This window comes from Colletotrichum higginsianum (genome assembly GCF_001672515.1).
Source record: "Colletotrichum higginsianum IMI 349063 chromosome 7 map unlocalized unitig_7, whole genome shotgun sequence".
NCBI lineage: Eukaryota > Fungi > Ascomycota > Sordariomycetes > Glomerellales > Glomerellaceae > Colletotrichum > Colletotrichum higginsianum.
Window position 1 is genome coordinate 4,254,282 of NW_017263917.1, and position 15,426 is coordinate 4,269,707.

At 54.9% G+C, this 15,426-nt stretch overlaps 7 protein-coding genes across 7 annotated transcripts; 5 read left to right on the plus strand and 2 right to left on the minus strand.

Annotated features, from left to right (window-relative positions):
* Positions 1 to 533: 533 nt before the first annotated feature.
* Positions 534 to 2,427, plus strand: CH63R_10965 (C6 zinc finger domain-containing protein; the record flags this gene model as incomplete). Its single annotated transcript, XM_018305939.1, has 2 exons — positions 534 to 593; positions 853 to 2,427. The coding sequence occupies 2 exons, from the start codon at positions 534 to 536 to the stop codon at positions 2,425 to 2,427; spliced, it is 1,635 nt and encodes a 544-aa protein (XP_018155363.1).
* Positions 2,428 to 2,710: 283 nt separating this feature from the next.
* On the minus strand, positions 2,711 to 3,538 carry CH63R_10966 (uncharacterized protein; the record flags this gene model as incomplete). The annotated part of the gene is made up of 1 exon (XM_018305940.1): positions 2,711 to 3,538. The coding sequence occupies one exon, from the start codon at positions 3,536 to 3,538 to the stop codon at positions 2,711 to 2,713; it is 828 nt and encodes a 275-aa protein (XP_018155364.1).
* Positions 3,539 to 5,923: 2,385 nt separating this feature from the next.
* CH63R_10967 (Heterokaryon incompatibility protein) lies at positions 5,924 to 7,675 on the plus strand (the record flags this gene model as incomplete). The annotated part of the gene is made up of 1 exon (XM_018305941.1): positions 5,924 to 7,675. One exon carries the CDS (start codon positions 5,924 to 5,926, stop codon positions 7,673 to 7,675), a length of 1,752 nt encoding a protein of 583 aa, XP_018155365.1.
* A 621-nt stretch (positions 7,676 to 8,296) lies between these two features.
* Positions 8,297 to 8,994, plus strand: CH63R_10968 (Transcription initiation factor TFIID 23-30kDa subunit; the record flags this gene model as incomplete). Its single annotated transcript, XM_018305942.1, has 2 exons — positions 8,297 to 8,512; positions 8,587 to 8,994. The coding sequence occupies 2 exons, from the start codon at positions 8,297 to 8,299 to the stop codon at positions 8,992 to 8,994; spliced, it is 624 nt and encodes a 207-aa protein (XP_018155366.1).
* Positions 8,995 to 9,347: 353 nt separating this feature from the next.
* Positions 9,348 to 10,110, minus strand: CH63R_10969 (37S ribosomal protein S19; the record flags this gene model as incomplete). Its single annotated transcript, XM_018305943.1, has 4 exons — positions 9,348 to 9,381; positions 9,439 to 9,618; positions 9,693 to 9,708; positions 9,774 to 10,110. 4 exons carry the CDS (start codon positions 10,108 to 10,110, stop codon positions 9,348 to 9,350), a joined length of 567 nt encoding a protein of 188 aa, XP_018155367.1.
* Positions 10,111 to 11,541: 1,431 nt separating this feature from the next.
* CH63R_10970 (Cellulase) lies at positions 11,542 to 12,856 on the plus strand (the record flags this gene model as incomplete). The annotated part of the gene is made up of 5 exons (XM_018305944.1): positions 11,542 to 11,739; positions 11,795 to 11,908; positions 11,975 to 12,274; positions 12,385 to 12,680; positions 12,745 to 12,856. The coding sequence occupies 5 exons, from the start codon at positions 11,542 to 11,544 to the stop codon at positions 12,854 to 12,856; spliced, it is 1,020 nt and encodes a 339-aa protein (XP_018155368.1).
* A 1,400-nt stretch (positions 12,857 to 14,256) lies between these two features.
* On the plus strand, positions 14,257 to 15,041 carry CH63R_10971 (Phosphate transporter; the record flags this gene model as incomplete). Its single annotated transcript, XM_018305945.1, has 3 exons — positions 14,257 to 14,259; positions 14,322 to 14,553; positions 14,647 to 15,041. The coding sequence occupies 3 exons, from the start codon at positions 14,257 to 14,259 to the stop codon at positions 15,039 to 15,041; spliced, it is 630 nt and encodes a 209-aa protein (XP_018155369.1).
* Positions 15,042 to 15,426: the final 385 nt, after the last annotated feature.

Below are 15,426 nucleotides of genomic sequence, written 5' to 3' on the forward strand. Positions count from 1 at the left end.
GAGCAGGGGATCTGGATTCCGACACCAACATTGGTTATGCAGGCCCTTTGAATCTGCAAGATGCTCGCCTCTCTGGTGAACAACTCCGGGAGCCCAGAATCGGGTAGAGGGCCCGCTGCCCCGGTTACACAATGGCAGGGATCAAGTGTGGAGTTGCTGAGCCTCAGTTGCGGTTGTTCATATCCGCGCAACGTGGGCTAAACCAAATGGGGAGCGTGTTTCGACGACGCCAAGAAGAGTGGTTTTTGCTGCCGGGATTCCGGTCTCATCCGACCATCTTGCTTCGTCTTTGGGCTGGCGGAAGTGCGGCGACTGGCCCCCAAAGCACAGCCACGAACGACGAAAGAAAGCCTGACTGACTCCTCATCCCACATCCACATCCGATCCGCGTCGTACTCGAAATATCTCCAGAGTGTCTTTGCCGCACACGAGGGGGCGGCTTTCTGCAGCGTGCCTCGATCCGAACATACCACCATCCCGCACCGGTACCACCACTCATTTCAGAGCCCGTCTTTGAACCCAATAAGCCAGCAATGGTCTTCCTAGGCCGTCCGTCAGAGGCGTGTGGCCCCTGTCGCGAGGGAAGACTCAGGGTGCGTAACAAAGATTCCCTCCCAGTCTCCATCTTGTCTCCCCCAAACCAAACCAAACCAAATCAAACCCCCTCCCCCCTTTGATCTCCTACTGGTCCGCTCGTACCTCTGTGTACATGTTATCCCTCAGTCCGAACTCCAGCCCATCAGCCCTACGACGGGCGTTGACCGACGCAAAACGAAACCACCACACACCCCCTCCCCCCTCCCCCCGGACGTGAGCCAAGGCTAACATTACCTTTTGCTTCCCGTCCCGCAGTGCGACCGCCTGCAGCCCGGATGCACCCAGTGTTCCCGCAAGCAAATAACCTGTCCCGGGTACAGGGATCCTTCGGAGTTTTACTTCAGGGACGAGACCGCCAACGCCGCCTTCAAAGTCCAGAATAGGAAACCCAGGAGGCGTTTGCCGGCCAAGACAAGGCAGAGGACGAAGACGCAAGCCGGGGAAGAGTCGCAAGAACAACAACAGGAACAGCAGCAGCAGCAGCAGCAGCAGTCGCATTGCACAAGCTCAAGCACGGAGTCGGCGACAGCGTCAGGATCAGTAACAACCAAGATCACAACTACGCAGTTTGTTGGATCCGTAATCAAACACGACAACATCTCTTCGAAAGCACCGGCCGCCGCCAAACCAACCCGAGAACATGCCGTCGTTCGCTATCGGACTCTCTCACAACCCCTTGGCGATCTGGCACGCGCATATTTCATGACGGACTACATAGCCTCTTCGCCCTTTGATTACCTCCCTGAACTCTGCCCCCATGGATTAACGGGCAACAACGCCATGTCGGCGTCGTTACTGGCAACCTCCTTCGCCAGCCTGTCGCTCAAGATATCCGACCCCAGGATGATGAAGCAGGCCAGGGTCCAATACGCCAACGCCTTGTCCCAGACCAACCAGGCCCTGAGCTCGCCGAAACTCGCCGTCGAGGACAGCACGCTGGCGGCCGTGCTGCTGCTGGGACTGTTCGAGGCCATGGTGTTTTCTGGGCAGCAGTCTCTCGACAGCTGGAACCTCCATACGCTCGGCTCCATCGAGCTCCTCCGCCTGCGTGGGGCCCGGCAGTTCGAGACGCCTCTTGGCCGCAAGCTCTTCTTCCACTTGAGCAGCAACATCCGCACGTGCTGCGCGCACAGCAAGACGCCCGTCCCGCTCCGATTTCTGAAGATTTACGAGGGCGCCAGGCCGTACCTCGACCTGGGCGATCCGTTCCTTGACATGACGGACATCGTCGACCGAGTCGCTACTCTGCGATCGAGAATCGCTCATCTCGAAGACCCTCAGAGGCACGAGGTCCTCTACGAGGCGCTAGGCCTGGATGCGGCGACTGCGAGGCTCGGCCAGGAGGTTCCGGAAGAATGGAGGTTCTGCGCAAGGCTACCCGGCGAGAGGTCCCCCATGTCGTACAAGGGCATGTCTTTTCGCTATCCCTCGCTTCGGGTTCTACGGTACTGGAACTCGCTGAGGATGATCCGGATGTTCCTCAACGACGTCATCTGGATGCAGGCATCTCTGATGCTCGACCGAGGGCCGGATCCCGACGACGAGACGGACTACGAGGGGCTCCAGAGGTCTGCCAACAGAAAGATGTCGACTCTTGTCGTCGAGGTTCTGGGCAGCTGTGGAGAGTATCTCGAGTTCTCCGAGGACCGGTTCTCTGTTGCGGCAAGGTGCCTGATCTGGCCGCTTTCGGTCATCGCCGAGCTCTCCTTGACGCCTCCCGATGCTCGGCTGTTTGCTCTCGAATGTCTAGACCAGCTGAGCCGTGACAACCGGATCCCACACCTAGTTGCAGAGGCAACCGAGCTGACGGGCGTTCAGCCAAGCTGGTAAGTCGAGCTCCGTCCCTGGCCCTTCATCCACTGCCACTGTGTCATTGTTTGTTGAGTTCGCGCCCAGGCTTCATCTGTATCATCTCTTATAAGAGTTTCAGCACACCAATTGCTTGCTTTATTATTGATGCACCACTCACACCACTCACACCATTACTAGACCCTCGTCCGCAGCAACAACATGTCAAAAAACAACAACGGGCTGGCACAACAATCTCCTTAGGACATATATATCTCTCTTATGTATACACACACCATCGCGCTGGGCCATCGGCAATCTCATCTCACGGGTATCCCCAAGCTTTCGGGCCTGCTGCATCAGGAGCAAAGGAGGGTGTGCCCCCATGCCCGTTTCCCCCGTAGGCGCTCTGCTGTGCCACCGCATGAACGGTTGTTGGTGCCGTGGCGGCGTTCCTGCGCTTCTTCCTGATCTGGAAATACAAAGTCAGAGCTGCGATCAACATGCTCGGTATTCCGACACCCAGGCTCGCTGCCAAGGCCACGATATCCGATCTGCTCAGTCCGCTGTCTCCTCCGGCCGCTGCTGTCTGCTGCGTATCTGCCGAGGACGTTCCGCTCGTCCCAGAACTCGAAGTCTGTGCCGGCCGGCTGTCGGTTGGCGATTTCGCAACGCTTGAGGCTGTTGGGGACGATGCTTTCCCGTCAGCTGTCGTTGTCGTCGCCGGCGTGCCGTCCACTGCGACGTTTGCGGTCGCGCAGTATGAGTCGTACAGGTTGAGCATGCTCGTCAGATCGACCGACCAGTTGTCGACCTTGCTGCATCCTTTGCTGACGCACGAGGAGATGTAAGACGTCGCCGAGCTGGCGAGAGCCGTGTTGCAGTAGCAGCCGTTGATCGACTGGCAGCCACACTGAAGGGCGACCCCGAGATCCTGATAACCGGCGTTGACACCACACACCCAGATGCCGTTATGCACAAGGCAACCGGCTGCGCATGCCCTCGCTGTAGAGTATGCCAATTCGGAGTGGAGGCTGACTGGCGCAAGAGCACCAGCCGTCGTCTTCGCAACTGAGCCGAGAGGGAAGAACAGAAAGGAACCGATCGTGATGGCCCAGAACAACAATGAACTTGGGAAGGTGGTCGAGAACATCGTGGGCGATGTCTTCAGGTCGTGACGATGCACAATATTCGGCTGTGTGTTTCTCGACGTGGCCAACGACAATTGAACAACTCGAGGTTCAGGTGGTGGCAGGGGGCAGTAGACTGATCTCCAAGTTCAAAAGGAGCAGATAAAAGGGAGAAGAAGTCTGGGTCAAAAAGTCGTCCTCAGCAAGACAAGCCCCAGTCATCTTCATCACTCCCGGCTCTGTGGCGTCTTTCCTGCTACACCAAAAGATGTTCCGGTAGGGCTGAGATGTCCAAGTCCAATGAGGTGGCGGGACGTTGCTGGATCGTGGCGTTGGCTAGTCCCATTCAAGCCGTACCCCGAAAATGCGCAGTGCCTTTTGAGAAGCGGCTGAATGTTGTGATACCCAAACAATGGCATCCCTTGAATGACGGCTGTTTGACCGTTCGCGTGGAAATTACCGTCAAAGAGCCGGGTTTGGGAGCCACGCATAATACTCGACAAGCCGTGGCGCAGGACGACGAGGCAGGACTCTAGCGGCGGATCCAAGTAGCAGAACGAACCCCTGAGCGTCGAGAGTCGCGGCTCAGCATTCCAACCTACCGACAAAGTATTGACTTCACAAATGCCAAGTACTTTACCGAATGTCTGTATAGCGTTGTCGGAAGACTCATCAAGTCGGCTCTCGGTGTTTCCTTTGTTGGCAAGGTGAATCTCTACATACTTCCTCATCAGGCATGGCTGGAGAGGATAGGGTGTGTGTTCAGATTGAATCGTTATGGATTTCCCGCAACTCTGGTCCAAAGATGCTTTGACGCACACGAGGCACAAGCTACGATACCCTATAAACTACCAGCTGTGAGCTCCAACATTGATTCCATTCTCTGGAGTCTTTGGCCCCATTGCCGGTTTTTCCAAACGGAAAAGTTCATTCCCAAACGCGTCGAGATGGCTATGGATTGGAGGTTCAAATTCCCGTTGATTGACTGAGCCCTCGAATCCTTTAAGAATACCCATTTCGCCAGAAACCGCCTAGGGTTCTACGAAAAGTCTCATCGCCCGTTGGGGGCCTGTAACCGCCTCATGGTTACTTATCAGCTAGAGTCATCGAAACGAGACTCTAAGGTTTTGCAGCTGGTCCATACCTATGATCTCAGGATCCCGTACTAAATCGTTCTCAACCACTGTTAGGGCAAAAAGCCACGTCATTCAAGACTTTCGCAAGTTTAAACCTTGACGATGATCCAGTCTCTATCCTGTTCGGTAATTTGTTCCCGAACTTTCAATATACGAATGCCTTCACGCCGGGCTGAAGATTCGATGTATTTGGTTGGATCTACGCGCTCTGCGTCGTCCAAAACTCAGCGAGAGGCCGGCATCAAGAGTTTAAGATAATGGCTAGGATTTACCGGAGAACAAAAGTCACGGTCTTCGCCGCCGCCGTCCAATGCACCGGCGGTGGGCTTCTTCAATGTCTCCCCAACACCGCCCATAATGTGTCACATTTGAGCTACGAGAAAGAGGCGTCGAGATGATGATTACCGGGATCGAAGGCAAATACACCTAGCCAGACGACTGGAATCATATCCATTTGTCCAAATGTGGTGGATGTGCACAGGGTGAAATTCTGTCACCACGACAACTTTTGTTTCTCAGAACTATCGAAATCATTCAGTAGTTATGGGTCAGCAACTGAGGCGATATGCACTGCTACAAGCATTAACAAGAATCTAATTGTCCAAACGGCTTATGGAGTAGCTGACAGGGGCCTTCTTAGGTGCCTTCAGAATCCTGTGCCGCATATCCATCCCCCCTCACCCCCCTTCTTAATACCTTAATGCAGTCATGCTTACTATGCAGGCCATAAGAGAGGTAATCCCCTGCTGCTGAATGTACTGGCCATGATAATCTTCTTTAGGCCAACGCTAAAGTAAGAATGTGACTTCTGTTGCCTCGTCCCTTACGATTATTGCTGCTGGACTGATGTTTACCCTTCTTTCTATAATTTCAACGTAACACCACTCCTATGGTGCTTAAGTATCATTTAAAGTCCACAAGCAGAAGACAGCCGCTTAGATGTAGATGTTGCGTCTTATCTTTGGCGGTTAGCCGTAGACGGGAGTGGAGTTGCTTAACAGGGGGGCTTGTAGATGCAGTTGTCAGACCACACCATTCAATCACGTCGATTATTCCGTATGTGGATTGAACTCGCATGGGTCTTTAGGCTAAAGAAAAATGCTCTGCGAGCAATTGTTCAAATACAGCCCTGGTCAAATGCAGCCCTGCTTTTGAGGGGTTCGCTGATAACGCTTCGCCCGCGACTTGTGCAGCCAAAGGAGAACAACAACGGTCTTCTTCCCTATCCATCGCCACAAACATTCAGGTCACCAACCGACTTCTTTGTCAACCATGCTTTCCGGAGATCAGATTCGCATCATGGAACTGCTTCCAAGTGGAGACGAAGGTCCAGCCGCTCCGCTTAGATGCCACGTCCACATTGTATCACTCTCCAGCAATCCTGACTACGAGGCCGTGTCCTACGTTTGGGGTATACCGGATGGGAAAACGAGTATCGAAGTATCGGGGTGTAGTTTTGGGATCTCCTCCAACCTGGATGCACTGCTACGAAGGCTTCGGTACACCAATCGAAAGAGACAAATATGGGCGGATCAGATCTGCATTGATCAGAGCAACCTGAGCGAGAAGACAACCCAGGTGAAGATGATGGGCGATATCTATTCCAAGTGTCGCCAGTGCTTGATTTGGATGGGTGAGATCCCGGAATCGGTCCCTCAATCTGGGGTGGAGGACGCGATTCACCTGCTAGAGTTCATGGCGACACCAGACGACGTCAACGTGCCCGAGTTTCTCAGCACGAGGGACAAGTTCATAAAGGTCTTCAAAGTCTTGTACTTGATCCATCCCCACGGAAATACCTGGTGGTCACGCATCTGGACAGTACAAGAAGTTATTCTGCCAGAAAGAAAGACCATTCTTTGGGGGCCGAAGGTGCTGTCATGGGAGCTCCTCAGTCAAGCCATGCATACTTGGACAACACAATACATGCCTTCTTTGATGGGGATTCTTCTCGACGAAGATTTTCAGGAAATGAATGCTCTATCAGCCAACATTGTATGGATCAATTACGGACGCAACTCTGATCTCCCTTCGATCCTAGTCACCAAATGGCGTAATCGCAAAGCAACGGACATGCGCGACAAAGTCTTTGGGCTTCTTGGGTTGGTTCCTGACAATGTAGACTTGGAGTACACCGGCCTGCGTACGTGCGAATCATCTGTCGCAGAGGTTTTCAGTTCTTTGACACTGGATGCTATCCTGTCGACGGACAGTCTCCAGCCACTTGTGCTGAATCCCAGACTGGAGGACGACATTGCAACCGAGGGCATTTCTAGATGGGCCATGGACTTGAAGAGGTTCCCGAAACGCGACGCGGATACTTTCTACAGGGACTGGGCTCATGATCACTACAACGCGTGCAACGGAAGGGCTCTGGATCGGTCATTCTTGCGAAACACAGTCGAAGCTCACGCTGGTTCGACACGTGTCCTCGGCGTCTCCGGTGTCATGGTTGATACGGTCCAAATCATCAGCCCGCAACGAAGCACAGCACCGGAGTCTGATGCCCGAATATCCGAGAACTTGCGGGCTTGGTACAAGCTCGCGGCATCTAGTCAACCAGGAGGGGTTTCTGCCGCTACCCGGCCCGAGTTTGATGAACAGTTTTGCCGGCTTGTTGTTGCCGACATACTAGAACCGCGCGACGAAGATGATCCAGAGTCACAAAGTCGAATGCCGAATGCAGAAGACTTGGAAAACGCTTGGCGATTTGTTAAAGAGGGAATACAGAGCCCTGGTGAGCTCTGGATCAAGGAGTCACACATGCCCAGTCAGTTGTGCAACCAGGTATTCTTTATTACGGCGTCTGGCATGATGGGGATGGGTCCTTGGGACACGCTGCCAGGAGATGAGGTTTGGGTATTCGATGGGGGCAACTACCCGTTTACAATAAGGCCCCGCCATGAAAGGGATAGCAAAGCTGAGTTCGACTTTGTTGGGTGTTGTTATATCCAAGGTATCATGTTTGGGGAGTGGTTCCAGAAACAGGAAGAGTTGTCGACTCAGAGAATCTACATTTACTAGGGTTGAGTTTAGGCCAACATGATTGACAACTATCCGTTTGTATTTTGGCGTTAATCACGCCAAGTTCATGGCCATGTCTTTCATTGAGGATTCAAAAGTTCAGGCACAACTGAATCATAAGGCGCTCGCTGATGGAAGTACGAAGTACTATCACATTCTACTGTTAACCAGGATCATATTCAAGGTCCAGCCGCCCCGCCAACGTAGCGGAACGAACTAACGATAATAAGGAAGAGTTTGATGCAGGGTCTATTTGTCTTTAGAGAGCCGTACTCATCATCACCAAGAGAAACAAGCTGAGCGTTTAGGGGGTGATTCGATGAGCGACAATTTGGGAAGGAGGTGATATTGAAGCTCCACTGAAGTCCGTCCAGGTTGGCACGGGCAAGTGCACTGACCGTACTCTGTACCTTTCCAGAAGTGGAGAAGCTGTCAACTGTGGCTAGAGTTCCCCCCCCTTCAAAAGCACGTGATGGGAACGCCACTTCACATTCACCACCATCTTACATCACCATCACCAGCCTCATCAGCCTCGCGGGATCTCGTCGCGTCAAGTCCAATCCCCCATCACAGAACACCATCGAGAAAAAAAGTCCGCCAGACGGACGCGCAACGATTGAAATGTCTACCACCGCCCCCGAGAATGCCGAACAGGCACCTACCGCCCCGAACACGCAGGAGGCGGCGCCCCCTGCCGAAGGAACAGCAGCAGCAGCGCCGGCCGACGCCGCTGCTGTCTCTGAGGCCGTCGCACCAGGCCCCGAGCCCAAGGCCATCACCCGCAAGGACATGTCCCTCCGCGAGTTCTTGACCAAGATGGATGACTATGCTCCAATTGTGCGTCGCCGCAATTGCCTCTCGTTTGCGCTGTGATTGAGCTCCGTACTGACTCGTTTTCTTTTTGGTCTCAGATCCCCGATGCTGTTACAAACTATTACATGACCAAGGCTGGCCTTCCCCCACCACCGCAGACCGACCCCCGCCTCGCGCGCCTGCTCGCCCTCGCGACGCAAAAGTTCATCGCCGACATCTCCGCCGACGCCTACCAGTACAGCCGCATCCGCGCCTCCAACTCCAACGCGAATAACCCCATGGGTAACCTCGGCGCCGCCGCAGGCTTCCCCATCCCCGGCCAGCCCACAGGCCCGGCGGGCGCAAAGGACCAGGGCCGCGGTGGCCCCCTGGGCATCCAGAGGCCGGGCTACGGCGGCGGTGGACAGGGCGGCAGTCAAAACAGAACCGTCCTTACCATGGAGGATCTCGGCATGGCTGTCGGCGAGTACGGCGTCAACGTGAAGAGGAGCGAGTTCTACCGATGAAAGGGCTGTCGTTCTTTCTTTCGTGGAGAGGCGCGGGGGAGCTTTGCGTTCGGTCCGGTGTATATATACCACGGCGTTGGATGGTTCGGGTTTGGCGTTTGGGGTTCAGTCACGGCATGGCCAAGGGCGGACCGGTTTTTTGAACGGGCACTTCAAGCACAATGGAGAGAGAGTGGCACGAACTGGACGCTCATATGAACGCCCAGTTAGTTAGAGGGTCATCAACGGCACAAGGCCCCAATTGATTATGCTACAAGTTGGATCGCTGGTATCTTGACAGTGTTGTACATTCGTTTTTCCTCCTCTGCCTTCCCCGGCTGCCATCCGAATGATAGTCGAACGTTGCCTCCCCCTTACAATCTGGTCCAGATGAAGGGCTTCCTCGTCCTGCGCTCGGTTAGCTCCCTAGCTCCTCGACAAAAATAACCAATGGGCGGCACATACGGCGAGAACTCTCCCAGCTTGTGTCCGACCATGTCTTCGGTAATCGTCACGTCGATGTATGCTTTGCCGTTGTAGACCTGGAATTTGAGGCCGACGAAGTTGGGCAGAATCGTCGCAGAACGGGCCTGCGTCCGGATGGGGACGACCTTCTGTCCGGGCTGGGGCCGTACGATCGGGAGACTATTTCGCAACGTGGTCAGGTTCAAAGGTTCGATCGAGGGTTCGTCGTTGTGGGTGGGTGGGTGTCATCTTACGGGACGATGTGCGGTCCTGGAGGCGGGTTCGTCAGCTCATCTCGAATCGCAATGCACCACCAGTCAGTATTGGTAACTCACCCTTCCACACGGATCTCTTCAGGAGGGCTCTTGTTGGCTGCATTTTCGCAAACACCTCTTTTCTGTTTTTTACGATATGATGGCCCTGTCTGCGGTCTGGTAGCCGCGCCTTCTGATGCTCCTTCTCGAGTGCGACGCGGGAAGAATTTCCGAGCTTCCAGAATTTGTCCGTGTCACGTGATGAGCCGGTGCTCCGTGCGGAGCCGACTCTGTGTTCACCCCCCGGGCCACTGCCATCCACGGTTCCGCTCCCTCGCAGGACCTCCGAACAGCGAATCTGATTAGGTATAGAATGTGTCAACAGCAGAACATACTCGACTGACTGCTTTGTGTCCATATCAACCAATATTCATCATCCGTTTATTGGTGGAAGTTCTGAACAGCTCCTTCGTCTCATTGCAATTGTGTTCCAGCTCCGGGTCGCTCATCACTTCTCTTTCCCACCCTGTTTCAGAACGGCAACAATCAGATTGGGCTTGCGGTCGACTCGTTCGTTTCCTGAACCGCCTACTCCGATGAAACGTTTTTATCCAAGGTTTGCAATCACCCAAGGATCTCCTTGTGCGACCAGAATCTTCAACCTCGGCCGAATCAAGGTTTCATGTCCCTGAAGCCTCAACTGTTCTTCAATGATTTGCCCCCCTGATCTGATGTTCTGTCGAGCAACAACACTTAAAGTTGACCGCGATTTTCTTTTGCACCGTAAGCTATCTTCTCGTTTATCTATACACCACATCCAACCTGTTGTCCCAAGGCCACAGCTCAATGTCTTCTCTGTGCTCTCGGAGTCCCATCTTAATGATCAGTGTGGGGTTTGACAATCCCTTAATTCCAAGTGCTATACCAGTGACTACGCGGAGGGAGGTCCCCCGGCGACTTGAAACGACTAATTCCGTCCCCTCTGAATCTCCAACCAACACCAGCACAGAGTTGAGGGGAGGGGCTAGCCGCGTCGTTCAGTTGTCCTGTCCGCACAAATGCTTCTTTCGCCAGTCACTCCTGCCGGCACTCATCGCCCGCGTACATTGACTAATATAACCGGAATGTCACTCTGCGAGTCTACGCTAATATACCACCCCTGAGCGATGATGTAGTCTACGCAACTAAACCTGCGCACAATCTAACCCAGACAGCGGGCACAAAGGCCCCCAACAGTGCGAAGCCGCCGCAATCCTCGGCACACTCGGCATCAACTAACGATGAATTCCGGCTGCAAGGTTCGAAGGCGACAAATACCACCGCGCCAGGATGTTCAGGACCCGAGGTCGTCCTCGTGCCTTGCCGGGACTACCCCACACGGCACATCATCCATGCCAAGCAAGCTTAGCTAGTGAGCCTCGACCTCTTCTGAGGGCTTGACGACCTCCAACCAGATCAAACAACCACGCCGGACCGGGTCCCCTCGTTGATTGCGTTCCCTCTTTTCCCACAAATCGTGTGTTGTTTTGCCTTGATAGATGGGACGGAGCATGGCAGTCCGTCATGATGGCGGCCCTTTCCCCCCCCTCTCTTGAAGAGTTTCTAGGATTCCCGCCCTCTAGAAAGTTCACGTCCCAAGTTTGAACCACCCCCCTCCTCCAACGAGACCCCCTGAACTGTAAACGAGACGAAAAGAAGAGGGGATGGGTTCTTGAAGAATATAAAGTCTGCCATGCCTTGGCGCAACTCTGAAGTCGGTCTTGGCTTCCCTTGGGACTACATCCGACCTTTACCTTCTTTTCACAGCCTAACCCTTTTCGTTCCTTTCTTTTATCCTTTTTGAAACATCATGAAGTTCTCCAACGTTGCTCTGGGAGCTGCGTCCGTCGCGTCGGTCCTGGCGGCCCCCATCGACGGCGCCAAGGAGAAGCGCGCCGGCAAGTTTGAGTTCCTGGGCGTCAACGAGAGCGGCGGCGAGTTTGGCCAAAACACGCTGCCCGGCCAGCTGGGCAAGGAGTACACATGGCCCAACAAGACTGCCATCGATGTAAGTGACGTGCTAGTGCGACGAAGTTGTCATGCCAGCTGATTGCGTTTATCAGACCTTGAGATCCCAGGGCCTCAACACCTTCCGTATCGGAACGATGATGGAGCGTATCATCCCTGACAAGCTGACCGGCACAATCAACGAGACGTACTTCTCTGGCCTCGAGGATGTAAGTGACAGCAGTTGAATGGGAGCAGCGAGAGAGAGAGAGAGACAGTTGCTAACACTCTGGCAGCTCGTCAAGGATGTTACGTCCAAGGGCTCCTACGCCGTCATCGACCCGCACAACTACGGGCGGTACTACGGCAACATCATCACCAGCTCGGCCGACTTTGGCGCCTGGTGGAAGACGGTGGCCGCCCGTTTCAAGGACAACGAGAAGGTCATCTTCGACACCAACAACGAGTACCACGACATGGAGAACTCGCTTGTCAAGGACCTGAACCAGGCAGCCATCGACAACATTCGGGCCGCGGGCGCCACGAAGCAGAAGATCTGGATCGAGGGCAACTCTTACTCGGGAGCCTGGCACTGGGTATGCTTGTTCCTCCGAGCCTAACCCAACACCTCCCCCCTCCCCTTCCCCTCACTTCTCCCTCATCCCCTGGTCCCAATCATCATCTGACTGACCCTCCTCATCTATAGATCGAGAGCGGCTCCGGCGACGCGCTCAAGGATCTCACGGACCCTGCGGATGCCACCGGCAAGCTCCTCTACTACGAGATGCACCAGTACCTCGACACGGACGGATCCGGCACCAACGAGGCGTGCGTCAGCAGCACGATCGGCGCGGAGCGCCTCGCGGTCGCGACCAAGTGGCTCAAGGACAACAACAAGCAGGGCGTGCTCGGGGAGATCGGGGCGGGCGCCAACGAGCAGTGCCAGACGGCCGTTAAAGGCGCCCTCCAGCACCTCGCCGACAACTCGGAGCAGTGGAAGGGGTGAGTAGCCGTTCCCGATGAATTGTGACTGTCCCCTGGTACCTGTGGGCTAATGGGTTTGCAGAGCGCTTTGGTGGGCGGCGGGACCTTGGTGGGCGGACTACATGTACAGCATGGAGCCTACAACTGGAAAGGCGTACACGGCATACCTCCCGACGCTCAAGACGTTTGCTTGAGGGGGCTATCGCGAACTTCGGTGAAGCTCAGTCAGCGGGTACGTACCGTGGATGGGGCGCAACCCCCGGTGGGCGGAGGCAAGACCACGCACGTGATGCCGTTCAGGTTGTTGGTCCCAGGACTTTGGAGCAGCTATCAACTCATTCGGTTGAACTCGTTCGTGGTTGATGAAACCATTCTACAATGTAAATGTTGTCGTGGGGCGCATCTGGCCCCCAGAGTACATATCTGGAATATGACAAGTGCAGTCAGTTGTCGTTGATGCTGGTCCATGGTTGAACACTCCTGTTTGAGTTGATTTGGGAGTTGTCAGATGAGGCAGCCATGAGATAGATGTGTTGGTTCGTCAACAGTTGCATGACCGAATCTCAGCTGTAAGATGAGGCGGAAGGGGAGAGCTGTCTGCATTAGGCAGGTGGTGGGTGTCGGACCACGGGATTTCCTAGTTCCCCACGTTGCAATGGACGAACGTGTCCTTATTGCATCTCCAACAAATAGCATGTCTACTGGAAGTATCGGAGCAGCGTGGGGTTGGTGGCGTCGACTTTGGTTACCATGACCAGCCACCCGCATGTCTCGCTGACTACGTTCAGTCTACCTTGGCTAGGTACCTTAGCTTGCGACAACTCAAGATTGCGCATTGCCACGCATGCAGTACTGCAGTACTGCGTCAGTTGAAGAACGACAGAAACGGGGGTTGCATAGTTAGTTAGTGTATTGGGAAAGGGACGGAGCAACATGAACTGAGCTACCAACCTTACCTAGGTAAACTGAACGAGCGACAAGACGAGCGGAGGCAACCAACACACTGCGCGTCCATCCATGGATGGCGGCGGAAGGCTACAGAAGAAAGGGTCCCCAAAAGTACCCCCCATGACTGCGGATCGCTGTTTGCTCCGATAAGGCAAGGGAAAAGCAGAAAGAAAAAATACCAAAAATTGTGCCATTTCGCAATTCGCCATCCCGCTGGACCCCGAATTGGACCGCCCGTGGGAGCTAGGTACCTACTACCTGGGTACATGGTAATTGTAGTCCACTGGCCACTCACTGGCCACTCACTGAGCACTGCTCGCTGGCTCTGGGTCCACCTCCGCCTAACCCAGCCAAGGCCGCACGCCGTTTCGACCACCTCACCCTCTCCAGCGGCCCAGCCAGAGCGGCGCTGGACCCTCATGCGCTAAACCCGTACAAAAACTCGCCAAACTCCAAGTCGCGCCGTCTTCGCCTCTCCAACCTCGTCCTCTACTTTGCCAGCCAGCTCTTGACGACTTCCACCTCCCCCTCCTCCTAATCAGCCCTTTCTCTTCACATCGGCCACGGTTTCACGGGTCAATTCCTCCCTCGTCCATTCCCACAGAACCTATTCCCCTCCCAGGTTTTCGACAATTCAACCGCCACAATGGTTAGCCCTCAGATGTATGTCCGCCCGTTGAACGCTTTTGCCATCGCATCACCGCATTGCAGTCTCTGCTCGCGCATGCCGCTGCCGTCCGCGATCACGTTGTGCCGACGCCCAGTACTGACAATGCCCGCAGCACCAACCTGATCATCATGCTTGGCATGGTCCAGGTCTCGCGCAAGGTCCCCTTCGATGACCCCAACGTCCTGAACCTGTGCCGCGCCGGCTACATTGCCAGCAACCTCATCATCGCCATCATCTACCTCTACGTCCATGCCAAGATCAACAAGAAAAAGGGTGCGTGAAGAGAAAAAAGCGTTGCAAACAGACTTGGGCGCGAGAGCGCGGGGTTATCCAAAGACCGCGAGACGCTGACAGAACAAATCACAGATCTGACGACGCTCAAGTACGTTGAGCCGGCGCCTATGGGTTCCTCGGAGGAGGGCAAGCTCGTCACGACGACGATCCACGCCTACGACACGACCCAGCTCCGCGCGGCCTTCCGCTCCCAGGCTATGGGTATCGCCATGATGGGCTTCATGCACATCTACATGAAGTACACCAACCCCCTCCTCATCCAGTCCATTATTCCCCTCAAGGGCGCCCTCGAGAGCAACCTCGTCAAGATCCACGTCTTCGGCCACCCTGCCTCTGGCGACCTTAAGCGCCCTTTCAAGGCCGCCGCCGGCCTGATGCAGGGTCTCCAGGGCGGTTCCGTCCAGAACGACAAGAAGGCCATCGAGACCGCCGAGCGTGCCGGGCGCGGTGGTGCCAAGGAGGAGTAAAAAACGGGCATCCGTCTTTTCTCGGGTGGCATTTTTCTTCTTCATTGGGATGGACAACAAAACGGTCATTGGTTACACCGGGGAACACGGGTGGAGGAGGCTCTGAAGCATGTGTTCGTCCACCCGGGTGGTTGCGATGCGGCAGCCAATCTACCAGGACGCTTGTGTTCCTGTGTCTCGAGATGGAATAGGGGTTGGAGGCAATCGTCGCATAGATGCTTAGCTCGTCAATATACAGCTTATTAATCCGCACGCCTGTCTGTTGGCCATTTTCTAACCTCCAACTCCTGGTAGCCGCAATCGCTCCGGCGTTTCTGCCGGTCCCGCCGGTCCCTTCCCCCGTGGAACCCCCCTCCCTTTTCTTGGTGTGGCCTGGTCAGCGCGG